The 25,090-nt window shown below is 33.3% G+C and overlaps 1 protein-coding gene across 3 annotated transcripts; it reads left to right on the top strand.

Moving 5' to 3' along the window:
* Positions 1–4,145: 4,145 nt before the first annotated feature.
* On the top strand, positions 4,146–8,960 carry LOC118046308 (uncharacterized). 3 transcript variants are annotated; one of them, XM_073403547.1, is made up of 3 exons: positions 4,146–4,415; positions 4,760–4,985; positions 8,264–8,960. In XM_073403547.1, exons 1-2 carry the CDS (start codon positions 4,184–4,186, stop codon positions 4,981–4,983), a joined length of 456 nt encoding a protein of 151 aa, XP_073259648.1. In that variant the 5' UTR covers positions 4,146–4,183; the 3' UTR covers positions 4,984–4,985; positions 8,264–8,960. The 3 variants fall into 3 exon arrangements, with proteins under 3 accessions (XP_073259648.1, XP_034911036.1, XP_034911037.1); XM_035055145.2 differs by lacking the exon at positions 8,264–8,960 and adding an exon at positions 5,861–6,220; XM_035055146.2 differs by lacking the exon at positions 8,264–8,960 and adding an exon at positions 5,829–6,220.
* The last annotated feature ends 16,130 nt before the right edge of the window (positions 8,961–25,090 follow it).

Below are 25,090 nucleotides of genomic sequence, written 5' to 3'. Positions count from 1 at the left end.
TGGTCACCCCTCCAACAAAATTTTTCGCTTTATAATTAATCATTTCTCTCTTCCTGTGTTACGTTCCAGATAATCTTTATCGCCTATTTGTTAAGCTTGTCAATGCAATAAAAGTCATCAATTGTCTTTTTCAAAAACATCTCTTATAAGCACTCATCCTCTAGAGTATATCTATACATATATATGGGCCAGCAACATCAAATTCTATTAATGGTTTTCAATACTATGCTTTATTTACGGATCATTTCACAAAGTACTACTGGCTATTTCCGAATCATCATAAAAATGATGTTCAATCCATATTCATTTAGTTAAAAGGATTTGTTTAAAAACAATTTGGTTTTCAAATTAAGAATTTATACTCTGATAATAGGGGTGAAATTAGAATCTTCATCCTATACCCCTGCGCGCGCGTAAGGGCAAGAGAAAAGGGTGAAACAATTTAACTTTGTAAAAATCTATCATAAAACAGAAGAAACACAACTCTACTTCAGAAACGAAAAGAGAATAACAGCATGAAGATGTTTGAAAAATATTAATTAGAGATCGACCAAAGGGAATTAACAATGGCTGCCTTCTAATGTAATTAAATATTTAAATAGGCTTCTTCTAGTTTTATATTTCATACATCAAGAAGTATAATCAAAGAAATTATATGATGCTGTTATTGCTTATCATCAGAAAGCTGCTTTGCTTTCTACAGGAAATCATAATGTTGGAAATTGGAAACAACAAATAAAAAAATTCACATGACACAATCCCATAAGATCGACGTTATTTCATCAGGAGTTAGTTAGCTTCCCTTACTCATCGGAAAGTAGTCTGAAGCACAACATTCCGTTCACCCAAGACATTCCGATCCCCTCACCGGCTTGAATATCTCTCGGCAAAGCAACCTGATCCCAGTCCTCCAGTCTGTATCGCCCGTTTTTCTTTCTTACAAGCTCCATGTTATACCTATGTTCCTTCTCAACATCATACACATCAATGGCAGTCCTTCCACAGTGCCTGCTTAGTCTGTCACTCTTATCGGCCGGCAGTCTTGGCATGATGTAGCTCTCAACATCATGAACAGACAAGATGAGTCGTCCGCTGTTGACATCCTCAGCTGCTAGTTGTTTCTTGATGGGCCAATTATGCAAGGCGTTCAAATCCAGCAATTCATCAAAGCGACTTACGTAATTCATTGTTCAAGAATAATTTAAGTTAATTTGGAGAGGATGCAACAGAAGCAAGGATGATGAGTTTATTTGTGGGGAAACATTTCTCACTTTGTGATTATATTTATACGCTAGGTTTTTTTTGTTTGTTTTTATATTTTAAATTAATATTTTTTAATAGTTTTAGATTATTATGATATACTAATATTAAAATTATTTTTTTTAAAAATAAAAAAAATATTATTTTAATATATTTTTAAATAAAAAATACTTTAAAATATAATTATAACCGCATTGCTAAACAGGATTTTGATTTCAGAATATTTTTTTTTTCTCGTTAGGCTTCAAGTTTTTTTCTATTGAGTTTGTATTTGTGGAAAATTTGTCTACATAGATTATTTCATTTATTTATTTATTTATTTATTTCTCTTTTTGGCTTCAATTTTTTTCCTATTGAGTTAATTATTGTGGAAAAAGTTGTCTACGTAGATTATTTCATTCATTTTTTTCCCTCTAGTGGGACGCTCATTTCTGACCTTCCTATTTTAATAAATATTATTCAAAATAGAATTCTTACGTGACATCCTATACTTAATGTTGTGCGTGTAAATAATTGAATAAATAATCATCTTGAGTGGGTCCACGATAAATTCTAGTCAGCAATAAATTAATAAAGATTCTAGCATATATAGAAGAGAAAAATAATTACTTTTTAGATCTAATAATTAATAAAACCTCACCAACTATATATTTTTCTTCATTATAACTTTCATTTTTATTTTATTATTATTCCTTGTCATTAATTAATATAATCCAATAATAATTAATAAAAAAATTTTATATAATAATCATATGTTTTTTCTATATTTATGATGAGAGTTTAAAACTAGGCCATAGGTTATTAACTCCTAAACAACCCTACAAGATTGCCTTATGGATGCTTTTGGCATTTAGGGCTCGCGGATCGACCATAAAACCCTATTCAATAAGTAAACGTATTAATTATTCACTCATAGATTGATTAGTAAGGATCGGATTAAGGGTAATCACTCATTCTTAAAATTAGTATTTTTAAGACTAAAAAGTGGGGCGGAAGCGGGGAAGCTCCCCGTTACGGTTTATTAATTGAGAATTAAACTTTATAATTTATTTTAATTTGTTTACTATGAGGTTATCTCAGCTTCATGATTTAAGTTAAAGGTTTGATATGTTAACCTTGGTTGACTAAGGGTTTTTTTGTTATTTTTTTTAATATTTTTTTTTCAATTTTATTATTGGGTTGGTCAGGAAATAGGCTTTATAAATTATTTTAATTTGTTTTTTATTGCGTTATCCCGGTTTCATTATCCAAGTTTACTAGGTTAATCTGAATTGACTCATGTCTTTTTTTAGTTAATATTTTTTATTTTGTTTTCAATTTAATTCTTTAAAATTGGATTAATTGTTTCTAGGTTGATTTAATATGTTGTCGTTTCAATATTATTTTTTTAAATATCATCTTGAAATTATTTTTAGTCAAGTTATGTTTTTCTCCGGTTGTCTAAGTTGTCTTTAAACTTGTCAAGTCGATTGATTATATTGAGTCAGTTCATATACAATTTACTTTTTTTTTCATGAAAACATGTTAGTAATGCATATAATTTTTTTTTAAAAAGTTTCAAAATATTAGATTTGATCTGTAGCATAACATAGATAAATAATCTAATCTAATCTAATCTAATCCATACCTTATACCTCAATCAAGGAAAATATTTACTATTTCAAAAGCAAGTAGATAGTACAAGAAATTCCATTTGCACAATAAGAAAATTTATTATCACCAATGAAATATTTTTTTGGCATTTAAGCTATGTTTCCACACACATATAAGCATGTCATTTGTGAGTGTCTTATCAGGGATTTCATGTCCATCAATAATTTAATTAATAATTTAAATGTTGATAAAAACACCAATAAAATATTTACATAAAAAATAGTCGTTGATCATTTTTCTGTTGGCCATTACATTGGCATATATTACTAATGGATCACTAATAAATCAACAATGGATTAACTACCGATAATAAATTATATATCACCAATAGATTAATTGATAAAATCATTGACACACAAGTTTTGTTGGTGAATCCGCCGGTCTATATTATAATATTTATATAATTTTCTAATAAAAATAAATTTATATTATCAAAAGAATCAACAATAATTTTGTTGGTATTTAATTTTGAGAGAAGCAAAGAATAGAGAAGAAGAAATAAAGATTAAAAGTTCCGTTAATCTTACTCGATGCACATTATGTTATTTATATACAAGCAATCACCCACCAATTAACAATTTCAACGAACTCGTTGATTGGCTTTAACTTATGCTTATAAACTTAATATTTATTTTTAAAAATTTATTTTTAGTAACAGAATATATTAAAACAATTTAAAAATATAAAATAATTAATTAAAAAAAAAACTCAAAACTTTTAAAACAGGCCATTTGAGGCACAAGAACAAACATGTACTTATTCACCTGTTAAGCAAGCTTCCCAACTCCAGCTAACTCTAAGAAGCTTCTTCCAATATTAGCCATCCTATTCTGCATTACCCCTTCTTGATTGATGAACTGCAACACTTTATTTGCCCTATATTTCTCTTTTTAATTTTATATCAAAATATTCTTTATAAACGCAATTTTCAAAGCATTGATCATTTATTTAAGACCAGATAATACTTTCACCATTAGTAAAAAAGAAAGATTAAATGAAGTTTTGATTCATGCCCCTACTCGGTTGAAAAATGCTATAATAATAATAATAATAATACAAAAAAAAAAAAAACATAGAGAGAAGAAGATATAATGTTATTTGTGTGAGGCCGGGCTATTATAACTATTGGGCTTTCATGTCTAGTTCTCACGTAGCTTTGTGAAGTATAAGACCCAAAGTTTTAAGACCCACAATACTAGAGTCATATATTTTCAAAACCCCCTAAATTAGCCTGAAAGCCCTAATTTATTTTGGCTCCAAAATACCCACCATGAAGAGAGCTCTGCTGACAAATCTCTCTGTCTGCACTCGAAGGCTCCTTCTATCTCCTACCAGATTAAACCCTAACCCTAGCCTATCACTTGCTCAACTCACTGTCCCCACTCTTTCTAGACTCAGCAGGTTCTACTCTTCCGAGTCTGACTCATCCTGTGAAGCAAGATTTACCCAGACCCAGAAGTCGAATGGCTCCACTGAAGATGCTGATGAGCTCAGCACTCAAGGTAGGGTAAAATTGAAAATGGGTTTTGCTTTTTGTGGAAAAATGCTGGAGAAGGGAAAAAAAATTGGACTGTAATTGTACGTGCTTGAAAATATCTCCTTGTTTTAGTTTCAAAAATATAAAGATTAGACTTTTAGGCTGAATTTTGTTAGCTTTGTAATCTTGTGTTTTTGCATTTTCAGTTCAATTTTCATCGATGATTTGGAAAAAAGAATGACTCTTTTGTGTGTTAAATGCTGCAAATTTGTGACCTTTTGAGAATGGAATGCATGGCCATTTGTTTTGGGTTTGTGGATTGAAAGTCATGTTGTCAAAAACTGAAGTGTGAGATTATATGGGTTGCAGAGATAAAAAAGCTGGTGGAGAAGTACTACGAAGGTGAAGATGAGTCACTACCATTGATTTTCGAAGCAATTATAAATAGGAAGCTGGCAGGGATCCCGGATGACAAGTTGATAGAACAACTTAATCTAGAATCTCCTCCAAATGGTTTTGAGGACAAAGAGTTCGATTTTGATTTTGAAGATAAATGGAGTGAAACTGATGAGGATGGTGATGACTTAGATTGATGGTATGTTGATGCTGTTATTACGAGAATTATAAGTAATGAATGACTGATGTGCCTATTTCAGGGAATCTTGTGGTTGAAAATTTGTAGTTTCTTGTTGTGCAATGCCTACAACTGCAGGAGCATAAGAGCATATTCATAGTGATCTAGGAGGTTATAAGGAAAAATATTTTTCTTTAATAAATTTTTTTTTTCTATTTAGTTTAGGAAATTAAATATTATGTTTAATAATTTTGTTTTTATTTAATTTAAGTATAGGAATCTTTATAATTATAATAACTTTATAATTATTTATTAGTTTTTTTTGTTGTCTTTAAGTTAGACCAAGGTTTGGTATAAATATGGTTGTTTAATTTGTATCTCAGCAAACTACTCAAAGAGAAAATATTTAGTATTAAAATTTTAAATTAGGATTTTTGTGTGGTGATCTTATTTGGTAGAATTTTGTGTTGATTGTGTTTGCCTTTTTTTTGTCATTTTTTTCATTGGTTGGTATTAAAATCCAACGATTCTTGGCGGTGCAGTTTATGTTGTGTGTTGAAATAATCATGGCTGAATTTTGTATAATAACTTCATAATTATTTATTAGGATCTTTTTTCCTCTTTAAGGTAGACCTAGAACTAGTATAAATATAGCTGTTTAGCTTGTATTTCAGCAGATAACTCAAAGAGAAAATCTACAATATTAAAATTTTGAATTAGGTTTTTGCGTGGTGATCTTATTTGGTAGGGTTCTATGTTGCTTGTGTTTGCTGTTTTTGTTGTGTCGTTTTTGTCTATGTTGGTATTAAAACCCAATGACTTGTAGTGGTTTGTGTTGTGTGTTGAAATAATCATGGCTGGAAGATGACGCAAAACAAGAAGTGCTTGTGTTGTAGGGATGAGGAGGTTTCCCCTAGGGAAAGGCATTCAAGAACTGGTGATAAAAGATATGCGGATATAGATTGTAAAATTAACCCATCAATTGGTGGAAGTGATGAACCTGAGGGATCATGTGGAGAGTAATCACGGATCCATGTTCAGCTTTGAAAACTATTTGAGAGGCGAGAGCAGAGGTATACTACACTGATAGGTTCAAATCATGGGATTTCTTATAATGGATTTTGATCTCTGGTTGTTGCTTTTGGTCTCTATTTTGATATTTGGAATTGGACCAATAATGAAGATTTTGGTGATCCCATTTATAATGAGATAGATGTGGATTGATGTTCTCTAATAATTTATGATGTTTATTTTAATGGTGATTATGATAGCATAATAAACAATAAGAGTAATGGGATTGATGATGTCATTAATAATATTCTTATTGATAAGTTAAAGGTTGAGTGCGGAGCTTAACAAAATAAATAGAATTGTATTTTTTTATTAGGCATCCAACAGATCTAGACAACAGTAATTTAAACTGGAGAGTGAGCTTTTTCAACTTGATGACGCTGATGTAGGAGGTTTCAAGGAAAATTATTTTTTCTTGGTTATTTTTATTTAGTTTATAAAATTATTTATTATGTTTTATAAATTTTTTTTCTATTTAGTTTAGAAATCTCTATAATAACTATATAATTATTTATTAGGACTTTCTTCTTTTCAAGTATGACCTAGAAGTGGTATAACTATAGCTGTTTAGTTTATATTTTAGTAGACCATTTGAAGAGAAAAATATTCTTTAATAAAATTTTAAATTATAATTTTTTATGTGATGACTTTTTTCAATAAAATTCTATTTTACTTGTATTTGTTGTCTTTGTTATGCTAATTTTTACTACGTCAATTAAGAAGGGTTGTAATGAGTGCAAATGTTCTTCTAATGTTATGCTTATATGATATGATATTTGATAATTAATGAAAGTGTACCATCCTTGTGGATGTTTTGCTATTTATTTTATATTTTGAATATATAATTGAAATGAAGGATTTTGCTCACATGAAAGGCCTAAGGGTAGAGCATATGTGCCAATTGTTTGGACTTTGAATGTGAAAACTTAAGGAATCATGTTGCTGCGCTTTGTTGTTTTGATAAAATAGGTCTATTTTTAAAACGATAAAAAAGAAAGATTATACGCGAAGGCAAAATCATTGTGATCGTAGATATATTTTACTATTCATTATAATAGTGAAATGACATCAATGGCTTTCTAAAAAAAAAAAAAAAAAATTGTTTGCTTTTGAATCAAAAGTCTTTTTTTATCTTTCCAAATGATGCATTATTCATTATAGGCATAGTTTTGAAATCCGACCCGGTTATTAACCCGGTCAAGTGATCGGGTCACGGGTCAGATGGGTTGACCCGGGTCAACCCGGGTCAACCCAAAAAAACTATATAAAAAAAAAACACATAACTAATATTTAAAACAAAACATCCAACTTCACAATTGTAATTCAACACAATTGACAAACTAGCAGTTGACAAACTAGCAGTTTTTTTTGGCGTGTAATTCAACACAATTGTAACAAAACACAATTGTAAGAAACTAACAATCCAATTCCACACAATACACTGTCATAATCTTACTCTGTGGGTTCGCTATTGCTTTAAATAGAGAAGGTAACCTCTCTAATCGGTATAGTGCGGGAAGAGGAGCACACAGAAATCTGAAACGTGCTGAGAAAGCACGGGCTCTGGTCAGCAAAATACCATGTGAGTTTATTTAATACAATGGAGTTTATGTGAAAAACAAAATGACACGTGTAGAAGTTCATAGAAATGATACAGAGAATTTTTTAGTGCTGCATTTTTTATGCTTTTAAATGAAATGGAGCCTGGACTTCAGGGAGAACTATAATGTCTGGTACAAGAAAGCTAGTAACAAGTAACAAGGTCTTGAGCATGTAGATGCCAACAGCTTCTAAATTATTATCCAAGATCCAAAGCATGTTCTGTAGCCAACTTTCACCCTCCTTTAGGAAATTGCGTTCTCTATAATCTATGACTTAAACCAGCTGTGATCCTTCTATATATTCTATTTCTCTGTAGTTCAACACTTGGTTCAGAATAACATGATTCTTTGTTTTACAACTCTAACTGTACCATCTTGGTGCACTGTTAACGAGTTCATTAATCTTTAGAGTTTCACTGACGATTAAAGTTTTTAGCTTGAGTGATTCCTTGACTGTAAGTTTAACTGTCCTGATACCGAATTGCACAGAACGATTATGTAGCAGTCCAAGTTCATTGAGATTTCAACATTTATCGTAACACTTGGCATGGTTTTAATTTCTATCTCCAAAAAAAATAAAAAAATTAACATTCAATCTGTAACATTTTCATATGACATGATATCCAGGGGGACGGACGTGAGCATTGAGAACCTTCATCAAGGTTTCACTCATATCTTTGAGGCTACTTTTGAGACATTAGAGGGCCGATCAGCGTATGTAGCTCATCCTGCTCATGTTAAATTTGGCACTGCTTTGTTTCCTACCTTGGAGAAGGTAATTGTGATCGACCACGTCTCCAAAATCAGTAACAACATTCATCATGCAAACAACAGAGTTCTTATTTTTTTGACAGAAGTTGAAATCGGGCTAGAAAAATTGAGTTAACTGGCAGAAGAAAAGACAAAAATCAAGCTAGAGAAATATACCTGAGGTGACTGGGCTGCGAATGAATCAACAAACAATGAATCGATGGCAGCGATTGGACTCGACGTCCCCTGCCCCTTAGCTCCTCAGCTGGGTTTCAAAGAGGAATTAGGTTATTGATTTAATGATTTTGGTTCGTTCTTCTTCAGTCTTTCTTTAGTCTTCAGCCGTTCTGTGTTTTGTCATTTTAGAAAGCTGAAAACGATGCCGTTTAATGACAGGAAAAATAAAAAAAAATTGGTCGGGTCTCACCCGGGTTTGGCCGGGTGGACCGGGTCCCGGGTCGACCCGCCGGGTAGACCGGGTTTGGCCGGGCCAAATCCCAAGCGGGTTTTGGCCTTCACTCGGACCGGTTCCATGCCCAGGTCGGCCGGGTCCCGGGTCGACCCGCCGGGCCGGTCCGGGTTTTAAAACTATGATTATAGGTTTGTTTAAGAATATTTTTATTTGTTTCATAATTTTATAAACAGTAAAATAACAAATATACTTTCAAATAAAATAATAAAATAAGGTGTTTTAATCCTTTTCTGTTGTTGTGCATAGTTAAATCACAAAAGCCCCCAGAGCTAAAAAAAAAAAAAACAATTCTGGAAATCACAAGTATTATAGTCTTTTTGTCTCGGGTTGTTTTGCTAATTGTTTATTTCCTTAGGGGTAATAGTGTAAATTAATATTTAATTTATATTTTAATTGAAAAAGATATTGATGTGTGCTGTGCTCGCACCAGTGCGAGAGAGATGTCACACTAATTTCATTTTACTCTTCGATGTCTCCTCTTTGTTTTCGGGCATGTCATCTTATGTTCATTGGTGGCTTTTTTTTCTCTTCATTTCTCTCACCTACTTGGAAAAAACAAGCTATGATCCGCATTGTTATTAGTGTTATAGATTATCCTTTTAGTTTTGATTTTTTTTGATTTTTGATTTTATTAAAATTTTACTTGTTTTCAATTTAAATTTGTATATATAATTTTTCTTGATTTGGTCCTATTTTTTTTTTCTTTGCTCTTTTGTCAAAGTTTATGCCTTTCAATTTTACTATTCAATTCAAGTTTATGGTTTATGTTTTTTCAATAATGATAATAAAAATAATAATTTCAATTTGGTCATTTTTCTTTTAATTTCTTATTGTTTTCTTTGCCCTTTTTATCAAGTTTTAAATTTTATTTTTCATATTAAGTTTATGGTTTTTGTTTATTTAACAATTGTTGTAATAATAATATTAGTAGTCGTGGGGGTGAGGGTGAGGTGGTGATAATAATAACTTTTATCGTTATATTGACCTAGGTTAACACTGGTTGACCCTCTTAATCTGTGACCTGGGTCTTGCCCGGATTGACTCTCAAATCAAGTTTTAAAACAATAATAATTATTATTTTTTATTTATAGACTTAGATCAACTCGGATTTACTCTCCTCACATGTGACCCTAGCTTTACCCGAGTCGACCTTTGAGTTGGGTTTGAAAACTATGATAATAAAGACTTTTGTTCTTGTCGACCTGAGTTAACGGTCAGCTCTACTCATAACTCTGTATTTATTCCAATTCAATTCTTGAATTAGATTTTAAAACTATGATAATAATCAATTTTATTTTTATATTGATTCTAATCATTCTAATATGTGATCCGAACCTAACGATTAGATCTTGATGGTTGAACGGTACGGTTACTTTGTGGAGAATACATGCTGCTTGCTCGGAAATTTGGTTGCTTGGTTGCAATCACAAGAGTAACACCGGCAGCAAGGATAAGAAACAAAAGTATGGTGGATTTTGACACAAGAAAAGGAGGTCTCTCGAAGATACTCATCATGATTATGATTTAAGTTTCAGAGAAGGATGTGAAATATATTGATAGCAAGGGTTTATATGGGGTTCGGCCAAGGAATTTTGTGTTCTGTAAGAGAGGCATTTACTGATATAGCCCCACTGTGCAATGATATTAGAATTCCATAAATAGTCAGACATCCAGACACCCGGTTTTGAGGGACCGAACCTTGTACTCGCATGGCTGCAAAAAGAAATGCCCTGTAATTCTTTTTCTTTTTCTTTGCACCGATCTCCCAAAAACTTATCATAAAACCTTGCAATCACTTCATTGAAATTCATCACTCGAGGCTCATTAGAGCGTGTTTGGTAGTATAGTAATGATTATTTTTTAAATAATTTTTTATACTGAAATGCATGTTAATAATATTTTTTTATTTTTAAAAAATTATTTTTAACATCAGTACATCAAACCGATCTAAAACATATAAACTGTATTTAATTTTAGTAAAAAAAAAATTAAATTTTTTGAGAACGCGGTTTACACCATGTTCCTAAACAGTTTAAGATCTTACAACCTTACCTCGCCTAACTTGTAGCAACTTGCATAAATCAACACGTTTTGACAACACATATATCTTGATGAGCACAATTAACATCTATAATCCTTCTCTATAGAGTTTAAAGATTATAAAAATGAAGAAACATTGAAATAAATTCATAGATAACATTGAATCCATACAAATATATCATTCTTAAAGCATCAATTGAATCCATTTCTCCCTAAAAGTTGGGATCAACAACATATATGAATAACTATCATTTATTTAATTCAGACGAAGGCCATGTTTGTTTCTTGGAAAGTAGTTTTCGGAAAACCATTTTCCAAACTTTCCTGTATTTGTTTGTCATTAGAAAAGTTGGTTAACGGAAAATACTTTCTAGTCAACGGAAAACACTTTTCGGTCAACGAAAAACACTTTCCAGTCAATTTCAGTCAAAGAAAAATTTGACTTGATTTTCAGGAAAATATTTTCCCTTTAGTTGTGTTTGTTTTCCGGAAAGTGGTTTCCGGTAAATCACTTTCCAAACTTTCTTGTGTTTGTTTGCCAGTAGGAAAGTTGGTTAATGGAAAACACTTTCCAGTAAAAGGAAAATTTGGCTTGGTTTTCAGGAAAGTGTTTTTCTGAAAAATTTAGAGGGAAAACACTTTCCGGAAGTTGTGAAAAATTTAGAAATGTCATTATTTACTGATTATATCAAATTTGATCTTCAAACTTTTGATTGTTTATATATATATATATTTTGTTTTAAAATATTTATTTTTCAATTTCATTTCTTAAAATTTTATTTTTATATTAACTTTGGTCTTTTATTTTTATAATTGCTATTTGCTTTTTCCTTATCATATTTTTATTGAAATTTTTTATCTATCAAATTTGGTCCTCATTCTTTTGATTGTTACTTATTTTATTTGAAATAATTTATGAAATGTTGATTATTATTATTTTAATTTCTTCATCTTTCATTTTTTTTTAATTTTTAGATTTGATCTCTATTATTTTGATTATTATTATTTATTTTATTTAAGATAATTTATGAAATTATATATTTTTTTTCAATTTCATTCTCATTCAACTTTTTAATTTGTAAGATTTGTTCCTCATTATTTTTAATAAACTTGAGAAAAATAAATATTAATAAGTTATTTCCCAGCTCATTTTCCATGACATAACCAAACACTGGAAAGTGTTTTCCAACTCATTTTCCATTACACTACCAAACATCGAAAAATACTTTCTTGGAATTCACTTTCCCCAGAATTCACTTTCCCAAAAAGAAACTACTTTCCAGCAAATAAACTGAGCCGAATACTTGTTTATGATCCCCCCTTTTATTGACCTTAATTAACATTTACAATATTGAATTAATTTTCCTAGCTTCAGGGGCTTAGCTCATCATTGTCGGATAGAATTACAGTATTGTGATTATGTCTGTTTTTTAAATTTTTTATATTTAAAAATATATTAAAAATATATATTTTTTTAATAAAATGCCATTTCTTTAATTTAAAGCAATAAAAAAAAATAAAATTTTAAAAAATTTCAGCATGACAGAAAAGACAAAGAGACCTTTATATAAATATATAATTCATCATAAAAATTATTTAAAAATTTAAAATTATGTACAGCATTCAGTGTATACTAATTCACTCCTGCTTCCTTTGGCAGCCCATAACTTAAATCTTGTGAACAGAGTTTTTTTTTTTTTTTTTTGCCAGTCACTGCAATCAGAACTCTAATCCTTCTAATAGACTGAAACTATATAATTTTATTGGTTTTGGGGCCAATTTTCCTCTTAAGTTTTCTTTATAAAATCTATTTAGCTCTATTAATTTTAAATTTGCTCCTTTTCTTTTCTGGACATTGGCCCTCTATATTTTTTAAAACCTTTTTTTGCCATCAGTTTTGAATCCTAGTTTTCATATTTATCAAGCCTTTCTTGCCTGTTGATCCACTTATCGTGTTTTATTTCAACTATATGCTAGTTTTGTCTCCCATGCACCCTCGTGTTAATTACCCCTGAACTTTTTCAGCGTGTTCTTTACGTTCGTAGGAGCTGTGTTTTCTCTTTAATTTCTCTCTCATTATATATTATGATATTAATTTTATATACAAAAAGCTTCCGAGTTAAAACATGAAGAATTACATGGCCTATGGTCCATTGAATTGGTGGGTGGGCCCAGTCAAACCAGATTTTTGTTCTCATGTAAACTCGTTGAAGAACTTTTTTTCCCCATTAAAAATAACGTAGCTTTGGCAAGCTAATTGTAATTTACCCTAAGTATTATTAATTTTCTTCCCTCGCTTGAGTAGAAGAGTGCCTTGTGTATAAAAGAGAGGTGACGTTGCGACAACCTTCGGTCAACTTCAACAACTCCAGAAAGTTGTTTTCGAACCCCGAACATATTGAATTGTTATTTTGAAATAATTTATAATATGTTATTGATTTTTATACATGATCGTGATAAAATATTTGAATTGTTAGAGGTCAAGTCGTTTGTATCAACCTTAAGGGCATAAAATCATGAAGATTTATTTTTAAAGATATGATGAAGTTGAAATTAATACCCCCACTAAAAAATTAGGAGGACAAGTTTCAATAAGATTATTCATGGTGCTGTCATTAAGCTGGTGTTAAAATCTATTTTAGCTTCATTAATTTTAAACATCACGATACTTGCATCGTTAACATCCAAAATCAACAAACCAACACCAATTAGGGAAGGAAATATTTATTAATGATCATTAATTTGCGTACAAATTAAAGGATTCATTATATCAACTCTCCTTGCCACACTCTTTATTTCCACTTCCATCATCAACATGATCATCCCTGAAATTTGCATGTAAACTAAAGAGAAAGAACATGGTCAGTCTAAATCTAGAGAGATCACAAGATCGTCATCAGAAATTAAAAGAAGAAAAATAATTATAAAGCAAAACTCAAATATAGTCTATATTAATAAGAGGTACAAGAAGGAAGGGAGAATATTTCTATGTGGTAAAAACATAGCCATTTAACATGATTTAACGACAAATCACAAGATTTGAAAGAAATGAATTATCAAAAAGTAAGAAAAAAAATGTTCTTTTCCTCTTAAAAAACGTACCGTGGGCAATATACATGAAACATGCATCACTTAGGAGGTTTGCATTGGCCTGGTCCAGGCAGGTAACTGCAAGGATTAGGTCCTGATGGTTGAACGGGACGGTTACTTTGTGGAGAATACATGCTGCTTGCTCGGAATTCTGGTTGCTTGGTTGCAATCACAAGAGTAAGACCGGCAGCAAGGATCAGAAACAAAAGTTTACGAAAGAGAGGTCTCATGAAGATACTCATCATGGTTTTGACTATAACTTTCAGAGAATGCTATGAAATACGTTGAGAGAGAGAGCTAGGGTTAATATATATGGATTTCCAATTCTGCCAAGGAATTTTGTGTTCTCTCTTATGGAAAAAAAAACAGAGGCATTTACTGATATACCCAATTGTGCAGTGAAGAATTACATAAATACTCAAAGATGAGGACATCTGATTTGTGACACGGAAACTTGTACAGTTGTACTCACATGGCTGCAAAAGGAAAGCAATAATTTATTTCTTTGCTAGTCACTGGAAACATATCTCTATCCTCATGTTCACATTGAGACGCCCTTCGCGTCTCGAAAGTTCGAGGACTTGCATAAATTGTTATAACCAGATATTTCACATTTTTGGATATATATATATATATATATATATATATATTATATATATATATATGGTTTTTTAAAATAATAATAATAATAATAATAAAAATAAATAAAATAATATAATTAATCAGATTTTCTAGGAAGTCAGAATCAAAGAGAGAGAAAGCAGAAGGAGTAGTAGAATTGACAAGCAGAGAAAGCAGAAGGAGGAGTAGTAGAATTGACAAGCAGAGAAAGCAGAAGGAGTAGTAGAAAGTGACAAGCAGAGAAAGCAGAAGGAGTAGTAGAATTGACAAGCAGAGAAAGCAGAAGGAGTAGTAGAAAGCAGAAGGAGTAGTAGAATTGACAAGCAGAGAAGCAGAAGGAGTAGTAGAAAGCAGAAGGAGTAGTAGAATTGACAAGCAGAGAAAGCAGAAGGAGGAGTAGTAGAATTGACAAGCAGAGAAAGCAGAAGGAGTAGTAGAAAGTGACAAGCAGAGAAAGCAGAAGGAGTAGTAGAATTGACAAGCAGAGAAAGCAGAAGGAGTAGTAGAAAGCAGAAGGAGTAGTAGAATTGACAAGCAGAGAAAGCAGAAGGAGTAGTAGAAAGCAGAAGGAGTAGTAGAATTGACAAGCAGAGAAAGCAGAAGGAGTAGTAGAAAAATCAAAGAGAGAAAGCAGAAGGAGTAGTAGAAAGCGACAATCAGAGAGAGAGAGAGAGAGAGAGAGCCGAAGGAGTGGTAGAAAGTTACAATCAAAGAGATAATTATTATGTTGACCGAATAAGGAAAAGCACTAGAAAGTATCGAACAGGAGAGAATTATCGGTACCTTGAGAATTTCTTGCATAGAAAGTGAAGCAGAAGGAGTAGTAGAAGCTAAAGAAAGCATTGTTGTAGCTATCTGAATTACAAAAAATTACACTGCTCGATGATTAGATTTCTAAGGAATGATTTTGATAAAATTGTTAAATAATATTTATATAGTCTTATTTATTAAGGGTAGAATAATACTTTCAGTTTAACCTATATATACTTTATTTGTATTCAGGTTAAGACTATGCATTCATAATATATAGATTATTCAGAATTCTAGCCTCCGTTTTGTATTTGATCTCAATTAGTTTAACATGATATCAGAGCTGGTTTTATGGAACGAGGCTTAATTCCAAATATAGCTTCGCGGATCCAAAATTAGGTATTTCGATAGTTTCTTCAATTATTTTGGTATTTCGTCTTTCCTTCAGCTTCTGCAATTTGGTATTTGCGTTCAATTTTTGCAAATTTGTTTTGTGTTTTGGAGTAATCGTATAATTTCGAGAAGATATTTGTTTAGTTTCTGCAATTTAGTATTTTTTTCTTCCGTTGCTTTTGCATTCTGGTTATCTGTGATTGTTGATTATGGCTACTGAAAGAGATGATTCGCTTCAGTCTGTGAGTGTGAGGTTAGATGGGAAGAACTATTAGTATTGGAGTTATGTAATGAGAAATTTCCTTAACGGTAAGAAGATGTGGGAGTATGGTAGTGGTACTTATATGATACCTAAGAATATTGAGGAGGGGGATGCTGGTTTGATAGATACATGAGAAGCACATAATGCAAAGATCATTACTTGGATCAATAATTCAGTTGAGCATTTAATAGGTACGCAGTTGGTGAAGTATGAGACAACAAAAGAGGTTTGGGATCATCTGCAAAGGTTATTCACACAATCAAATTTTGCAAAACAGTATCAATTAGAGAATGACATACGAGCTCTTCATTAGAAGAATATGAGTATTCAAGAGTTTTATTCTCCTATGACATATCTTTGGGATCAATTGGCTCTTACAGAATCGGCATAATTAAAGGCATGTGGTGCCTATATTGAGCGTAGAGAGCAACAACGATTGGTACAATTTTTAACAACATTTCACAGTGATTTCGAAGGACTTAGAGGTTCAATTCTGCATCGTTCTCCACTGCCTTCTGTTGACTCTATTGTCAGTGAGTTATTGGCTGAAGAAATACGTCTTCAGTCTTATTCTGAAAAAATGAATTCTTTCTGCTTCAAATCCTTCTGTACTAGCAGTACCTCTAGACCATTCTCTAATCATCAGAACAAGTCTCACACAAGGGTTGGCTTCGATGAGTGCAGTTTCTGTAAGCATAATAGTCATTGGAAGGCTCAATGTCCTAAGTTGAGACATCAGAATCAAGCTTGGAAGCCTGGCAATCAATCACAATCTATGAAAACCCGATAAATCATAATCTGAATAAAATAAAATATTGGGTAGATTAAATAAAATGATCAAGTATTGTAAATGGACACAATTGAATAAAAGGTAAGGTGTTGTGGTGTAATTAAGTAAAGAGAGGAATTAAGTGACAAAAATAGAAATAAAAAGTAATGAGGGCCAATGTGTAAATAAATAAAACCTAGACTATAAATACTCCAATTTTTCTCTCCTTTAGCCAAGAGTGTGAAACCAAGAGAGGGGGAGAAATTGTGTGATTTGTCTACACAAATTCTTGTTAATTTCACCAATTAAAGTGAGTAATTAGAGTGCTTAGCTTAGTTAAACATCAAGAGGGGGTGATTTTAAGGTGGTGAGTGACTTGGAAGAAGAAATTCAAGCTAGGGTTTGAAGAGGGAGGAGAAGAAAACTTGATTTTTTCTTGCATTCTTTCCTTAAATCCTTATCAAAGTGAGGTAAATAACATGCTCCAAATGATTTATTCCTCTAATTTTATGTATGATGAAGGATTATATAGAATTGAAATTGTGTGAAATTGTGGGATTATGTTATAGATTATGGGAATGATACAAATTATGATTGAACCATGTTAGAATGCATGTATTAAGATTGGGTAAGTGTTAATTTTAAATAAAAGAAACAAAAATTACTTCCTCCTTATTTTTATTGAAACTTTAGGCCAAAAGATGAAATAATTAGGGGATTTAAGGTTTTAATACAATTGCTTGGAAAATGTGGGAAGAAATAGGTTTATAAGCATTGTTATTATGAAAGGAGTAAGAATTTTTCAAAGAGAAAAGAAAATAAAAATATCTACTTACTTCCTTAGGTTGATTTCGGTTAAAAGAAGAAAATTAGAAAAAAAAATTGAGTTTTGATAATATTATTGAGACATCTTGCCTTACTTAAGATAATTGATGTTGATAAGTTAATTTGAATAATGAATTTTGTAAATAAATGAATGTTTTAGTTAAGCTTAATTAAGGGTGTTGAGTATATTCCACAAGTGTGTATTTGGTATTGGAAATTTTACCGGTATCAATAAATAAAAATAACGTAGTAATTTGTGTTGGTGCAGAGGAGGCCGCGGGACCTAACCTGCAACAAGGGACCTCTTCACGCACACAGACACCAGGTAGGTGTTCGACACCTTGAAATAATTAATTAATTTATTTTTTTTATTGTATAAGAAATTTTATAGGTTGTAAATTTTAGTGCTGGTTACTGGAAATAATGCCCTGGTGAATGGGCAAGTCTTGAAAAAATTATTTCCTGGTTATTGGAAATAATGCCCTGGTGAATGGGCAGTCTTGAAAAAAAAAATATTTCCTGGTTACTGGAAATAATACCCTGATGAATGGGTAAGTCTTGAAAAATTATTTTCTGGTTACTGGAAATAATGCCTCGTTGAATGGGCAAACATTGAAGATTATTTCCTGATTACTAGAATTTATGTCTGGTTGAATGGCCATGTTAAAAAAAAAAAAATTAATTATGAATTTATAGGATAATCACATGATGTAAAATAGATTAATTGTAAAACCTTGAAGTTAAATATATTGGTTTGTAGAAGATGTTCTTGATGTTTTTATTTTAGTAGATTTATCTCTATGTCTAGAAGAAAATTTATGAAATTAGAAAATTTGTTTTTTTAAAAAAAAAAAAATAAGACAATTTATTAGATAATATGAAAGTCATTTTAATGCATGAGAATAGTTAGTCCTTAGTCACTACTTATTGAAAGGTGTAATGTTTTTAATCATGTTTAATGCGATTATGTTTTAGGTACATCGCACCCTCGATCTGGAAAGTAGATGCTGGATAAATAATTTTTGCTATGTGATTAATGTAATTGGAAGAACTAATATTTTGTTGTAATGCACTTCCATATCTAAAAATTGTAATGTTTAACTTACTATATAGTGTATGATGTAATTGATAATGTTAATATTGTTAAGTTGAATTATGGTTGGTTGTACATATTTTTATGAATTTATTAGCTTTTATCATAATGTTCTATAGAAAATAGAATTGAAATATTGAAATATGCTTGAGTTTTGGAAGTCCTAATGATGGGACGAATATTGTGATTGATGTTACAGGTTGAGAAATGATTGAGTCGATAACTTGGTACCTTAAGAATACAAAGGAAACTCTGCCGAAATTTCAGGAAAATAATATATATATATATATATTGGTAACTACGAATATATACATCATATATTTTAAGTTTATGAGTTGAGATTGTTACACTTTTTATGGGAGTTAAACGAATATATATTGATTGAATTTTTTTGAGGGTGTTATAGTTGGTATCAGAGCCCTGGTCTGGGTTCAGGAGTGGAAAAATAATAATAATAATAATAATAATAAGGGGTTTAATAAGTTTTTGACTTGTATCAGGATGGTTCGCACAAGGAAGGGTGCGATGATAGGAGAAGAGCCCGAGGAGAGGCAATGAGAGGATCCATTAGAGGATACTGCTTCTCATATGCCACCAGAGCCTCAACAGTCGAGATTGGGAGAGTTGATAGGACTCAATCGTGACACGGAATTGAGACAAATGGAAGGGTTACCATTCGAGGGTTCAGACCAGCAGAGACAGAGAGTCGTACCTCTAGCTATAACACCAGCATCTGCAGCAGTCCCTACACTTCATGCTGACCCTTTGTTCATAGCTCAGATAGTGAAAGCAGTGATCGAGGCAATGCTGGTGCCTCGGCCCCGACAATTCCAATAGCTCCAGCAGTGCAAGCAGCTCCGGTGCCTGTGACAAAAGATGATATTGTGGTCACATTAGTGCGGTTTGTAAAAAGCATGAGAGAACTTGGGTGTGAGCCTTTTCTTGGCGAACCAGATGTCGAGATAACGGGTAGGTGGCTTCATACAATTGAGGATACCCTAGACTAGATGCATGTAACAGAGGACTTGCGAGTGAACTGTGTTGCTCATCTGCTTTCTGACAGGGCACGGTCTTGGTGGGATACAATGAGGTCGAGGAGACCCGCAGGATCTTGGACTTGGATTGAGTTTATAGCACAATTTGAACATCAATTTTACTCCTCCTATCATCGTAAAATTAAGGAGCAGGAGTTTCTGGCTTTGAGACAAGGAGACATGTCTGTACTTGATTATGAAAGGAGGTTTCATGACCTCTCCATGTTTGCCTCGCACTATGTCCCTAGTGAGCAACATAGGGTGGAAAGGTTGAGGGATGGGTTGCGGCAAGAGCTGAGACAAGGGTTGATTGCATTTAAGTTTGAGACTACTAGAGACCTTATTGAGGCAGCAGAGGCCCTATAAGCTTGTATGAAAGAGGGCCAACAAGGCCAGCACGGTCTAGGCAAGTGGAAGGATGCAGAGTACCCCCTTAGCATACCCTCTTTTTCAAAAAAAGGGAAAGGAGGTACATCAGTTACATTAGCTCAAACTACTGAAGTGGGGTCGACAGGAGGACAACCAAACCTCAGGGGTAATTTTTCTAGAGGAGCATCAGAACAGAGAATGATCACTTATCCGTTATGTGTTTAATGTGGGCAAAGGCACCTGGGGGATTGTTCTGCAACATCAGGGCAGTGTTATATCTGCCGAGGGAAGCATAAATGAAGGGATTGCCCGTATTTAGGCCGAGGGTGTTATTATTGCGGGGGTCAAGGGCACTTCCGAAGAAATTGTCCCCGCAGGACTAAAATCACCCAAAGTCAACAATAGGTTCAGAGTCAGCAGCAGTCTGCCATTGTGAATAGACCATTTAGACAGGGTGTATCTGGGGCCAGTGGTAGTAAGGGCCGAACTCATGCCCAGGGTGACAAAATACAGGGGTCCCGAAACCAGGGTAGAGTATTTTACATGACCCAGGAGGAGACCAGGGCCGCTTCTGATGTAGTGGCATGTACACTACAGTTAAATTATCTGTCTTTTCATGTATTGTTTGATCCGGGTGCCACACACATTTGTTGCAAATAAACTTGTGGGGGAATTAGGAAAAAAATCCTTGCAGAGTAGAAAATGGGTTTATTATAAACACTCCATTAAGTGAAACTGTGAATATTGACTATATATATAAGGGGGTCCAGATTAGTGTAAGCGGATGTGAGTTAAAAGTAGATGTATTACCACTAGAATTACAAAACTTTGATGTTATCTTAGGAATGGACTGGCTAAGTGCGAATAAGGCTCAAATGGACTGTTTTACAAAAACAATAACTCTTCAAGGGCCTGATGGTAGAAGGATAGTGTTTAGGGGGAGAGAAATGTCATCTCAAATTGTATTATCTCAGCTATGGTCGTTAGGAAAATGATTAAAAAGGGATGTGAAGCTTATCTTACATGTCTTAGAGACTAGAAAGGGAGATGTTCAAGTGTCAAATATTCCAATAGTGAGGGAATTTTATGATGTATTTCTGGATGAACTGCCAGGAGTACCCCTAGAGAGAGAAGTAGAGGTCCCTATTAATGTACTGCCTGGTACATCTCCGATAGCCCAATCACCATATAGGATGGCGCCAGCTGAGTTGGCAGAACTGAAGATTCAACTACAAGAATTACTAAATAAAGGGTTCATACGTCCGAGTAATTCACCATGGGGAGCTCCTGTATTGTTTGTGAAGAAAAAGGATGGGACCCTCCGACTTTGTATAGATTATAGACAGTTGAAAGGGGTAACAATAAAGAACAAATATCCGCTTCCACGGATAGATGATTTGTTCGATCAGCTAAAAGGGGCCAGAGTGTTTTCGAAGATAGATCTGAGGTTGGGATACTATCAGTTAAGGATTAAGGAACTGGATGTAGCAAAAACTGCATTTAGAACTCGGTATGGACATTACGAGTTCTTAGTAATGCCGTTTAGGCTAACAAATGCACCAGCAGTGTTTATGGACTTAATGAATAGGGTCTTTCAACCATACCTAGACAAGTTTGTGGTGGTATTCATAGATGACATCCTAGTCTATTCAAAGTCATACTTGGAGCATGAACAACATTTGAGGCAAGTATTAATGACCTTAAGGGAGCATCAACTGTATGCCAAACTTAGTAAGTGCGAGTTCTGGTTGAAGGAAGTGATTTTTCTAGGACATATTATATCGGCTGAAGGAATATCGGTGGATCTTAGAAAAGTTGAAGCAATATTAAAATGGGAAAGACCTACCAATATTACTGAAATTCGTAGTTTCCTTGGGTTAGCAGGGTACTATCGAAGATTTATCGAGGGATTTTCTACCATAGCCATTCCCATGACTCGATTGACTCGGAAAGAGGCAAAGTGGGAATGGACTAAGGAATGTGAAGAAAGTTTTCAAGAATTGAAGAAGAGACTCATTACTGCACCGGTGTTAACACTTCCATCAGGAACAGAAGGATTGATGGTTTATAGTGATGCATCGAAGAAGGGACTAGGGTGTGTGTTGATGCAACACGGTAAAGTAATTGTGTATGCCTCAAGACAGTTAAAGACTCACGAGATCAATTATTCGGTGCATGATTTAGAATTAGCAGCTGTAGTGTTTGCCTTAAGAGTTTGGAGGCATTATTTATATGGGTCTCAAGTGCAGATATTCACGGATCATAAGAGTTTGAGGTATTTGATGACGCAAAAGGAATTAAATATGCGACAAATACGCTGGGTGGAATTGATAAAGGATTATGATTGTGTAATTGATTACCATCCAGGGAGAGCAAACGTAGTTGCAGATGCTCTTAGTCGTAAGGTAAAGACGTCAAATGCTCAGTGGGAGGATTGGGATGAAAAAGAATTGCTGGAGTTAAGAAAGATTGATGCCCAGATAGAGATGAGACCGAATGAGTCATTAGTGGCTCAGTTAAGGGTGAGGTCAACCTTCCGAGAAAGAGTACTAGAAGCTCAACAAAAGGATTTGGAAGTTTGTAAGATAAAGGAAAAGGTGAAGTCAGGAATCGAGACGTCGTTCCAAATCCAAAAAGATGGTATGGTAGTCCTTGGAAGACGAATGTACTTACCAGGTGATCAAACATTAAAAAGGGAAGTTTTACAGGAGGCTCATGAGTCGAGACTTGCAACACACCCTGGAAGTACTAAAATATACCGGGATTTAAAAGAATTTTATTGGTGGCCGGATATGAAGAAAGAAGTGGCTGAATATGTGGCTAAGTGTGGGGTTTGCCAGCAAGTAAAGGTGGAACACCAAAAACCAGCTGGACTTTTACAACTATTATTGACTCCTGAGTGGAAGTGGGAAAATATCACAATGGACTTTGTATCTGGATTACCTAGAGGAAAAAGGGGGAGTGATGCTATTTGGGTTATTGTGGATCGACTGACTAAATCCACACTCTTTTTGCCAATGAAAATGACAGACTCAGTGGAGAAATTGGCAAAATTGTATGTAAATAAAGTAGTAAGGTTACACGGTGTGTCAGTGTCAATAGTTTCAGATCGAGATCCAAGGTTTACCTCCCGATTATGGCCAAGTGTTCAGCAGGCTCTCAGAACAAAGTTAAATTTAAGCATCGCTTTTCATCCTCAGACTGATGGTCAATTTGAGAGGACTATCCAAATATTAGAGGATTTACTAAGAGCCTGTATATTGGAGTTTGGGGGAAATTGGGAAGATCATCTACCACTAGTGGAATTCTCCTACAACAACAGCTACCAGGCTACAATAGGAATGGCTCCATATGAAGCCTTAACTGGTAGAAGATGCCGGACGCCAGTGTGCTGGGAAGAAGTAGGGGATAGATAACTAATTGAACCAGAATTGGTACAGATTACCTTAGAAAAGATAAAGATCATCAGGAATAGAATGAAAGCGGCCCAAGATAGGCAGAAGAGTTATGCAGATAATAGGAGAAGACCCCTAGAGTTTGAAATTGGGGATAAAGTATTCTTAAAAGTAGCCCCGTTGAAAAATGTATTAAGATTCGGCTTGAAAGGGAAACTGACGCCAGGTATATTGGGCCTTTTGAAGTTACCAAAAGGATTGGGCCTGTAGCCTACAGATTAGCTCTACCTCCTCATCTGGCAAAAATCCATGATGTGTTTCATGTCTCTCTGTTAAGAAAGGCTGAAGTGGATCCATCTCGGGTCTTGCCTCAAATTCCTCTGGAAATTGATGAGAATTTAACATTTGAAATGAAACCAGTGAAAGTGTTAGACTACAATGTGAAAGAATTGAGGAATAAAAAGATTCCAATGATCAACATATTGTGGAGGAATTCCCAGATCGAGGAGGTGACTTGGGAAAGAGAATCCCAAATAAGACAAAAACACCCCGAGTTATTCATAAATTCAGGTATGAGGTTCAAATTTTGAGGACAAAATTTCCTTTTAAGGGAGGAGAACGTGAAAACCTGATAAATCATAATCTGAATAAAATAAAATATCGGGTAGATTAAATAAAATGATGTAATTTATAATGTTAATATTGTTAAGTTGAATTATGGTTGGTTGTACATATTTTTATGAATTTATTAGCTTTTATCATAATGTTCTAAAGAAAATAGAATTGAAATATTAAAATATGCTTGAGTTTTGGAAGTCCTAATGATGGGACGAATATTGTGATTGATGTTACAGGTTGAGAAATGATTGAGTCGATAACTTGGTACCTTAAGAATACAAAGGAAACTCTGCTGAAATTTCAGGAAAATAATATATATATATATATATATATATATATATATAATATATATATATATATTGGTAACTACGAATATATACATCATATATTTTAAGTTTATGAGTTGAGATTGTTACACTTTTTGTGGGAGTTAAAAGAATATATATTGATTGAATTTTTTTGAGGGTGTTACACAATCTAATGCTCATAGACCACCTCAGGGTTATAAATCACCACACTATAATACAGCAGCAGTAGCTTCCCCAAGCTCTATTATCGATCCTAATACTTTAGCTGAGCAATTTCAGAAGTTTCTCTCTTTGCAGCCACAAGCAATGTCCGCTTCTTCTTTCATAGGTCAATTGCCTCATAGTTCCTCAGGTATGTCCACTTTGAATGGGTCTTGCATTCTGGTGCTTCCCACCATATGTCTCCAGATTCCTCATCTTTTACCTCTGTATCCCCTTTGTCCTCCATTCTTGTTATGACTGCTGATGACACTCATATGCCCTTAACAGGTGTTGGTTCTGTTATCACACCTCACATGTCTCTCCCTGATGTTTATCTTATTCCACAACTCAAATTGAATCTTGCGTCTGTTGGTCAAATATGTGATTCTAGTGATTATTTAGTCATGTTTTCTGGTTCATTTTGTTGTATACAGGATCTGCAGTCTCAGAAGCTGATTGGGACA

Source organism: Populus alba, chromosome 12, assembly GCF_005239225.2.
Source record: "Populus alba chromosome 12, ASM523922v2, whole genome shotgun sequence".
Taxonomy (NCBI): Eukaryota; Viridiplantae; Streptophyta; class Magnoliopsida; order Malpighiales; family Salicaceae; genus Populus; species Populus alba.
This window is presented reverse-complemented; position numbering and strand designations above follow the sequence as displayed.

Excerpts from the sequence above, each read along its gene's own strand:
- LOC118046308 (XM_073403547.1), top strand. The coding sequence starts at position 4,184 with ATGAAGAGAGCTCTGCTGACAAATCTCTCTGTCTGCACTCGAAGGCTC. Across the intron at positions 4,416-4,759 it reads TGATGAGCTCAGCACTCAAG|AGATAAAAAAGCTGGTGGAG; the intron begins GTAGGGTAAAAT and ends TATGGGTTGCAG.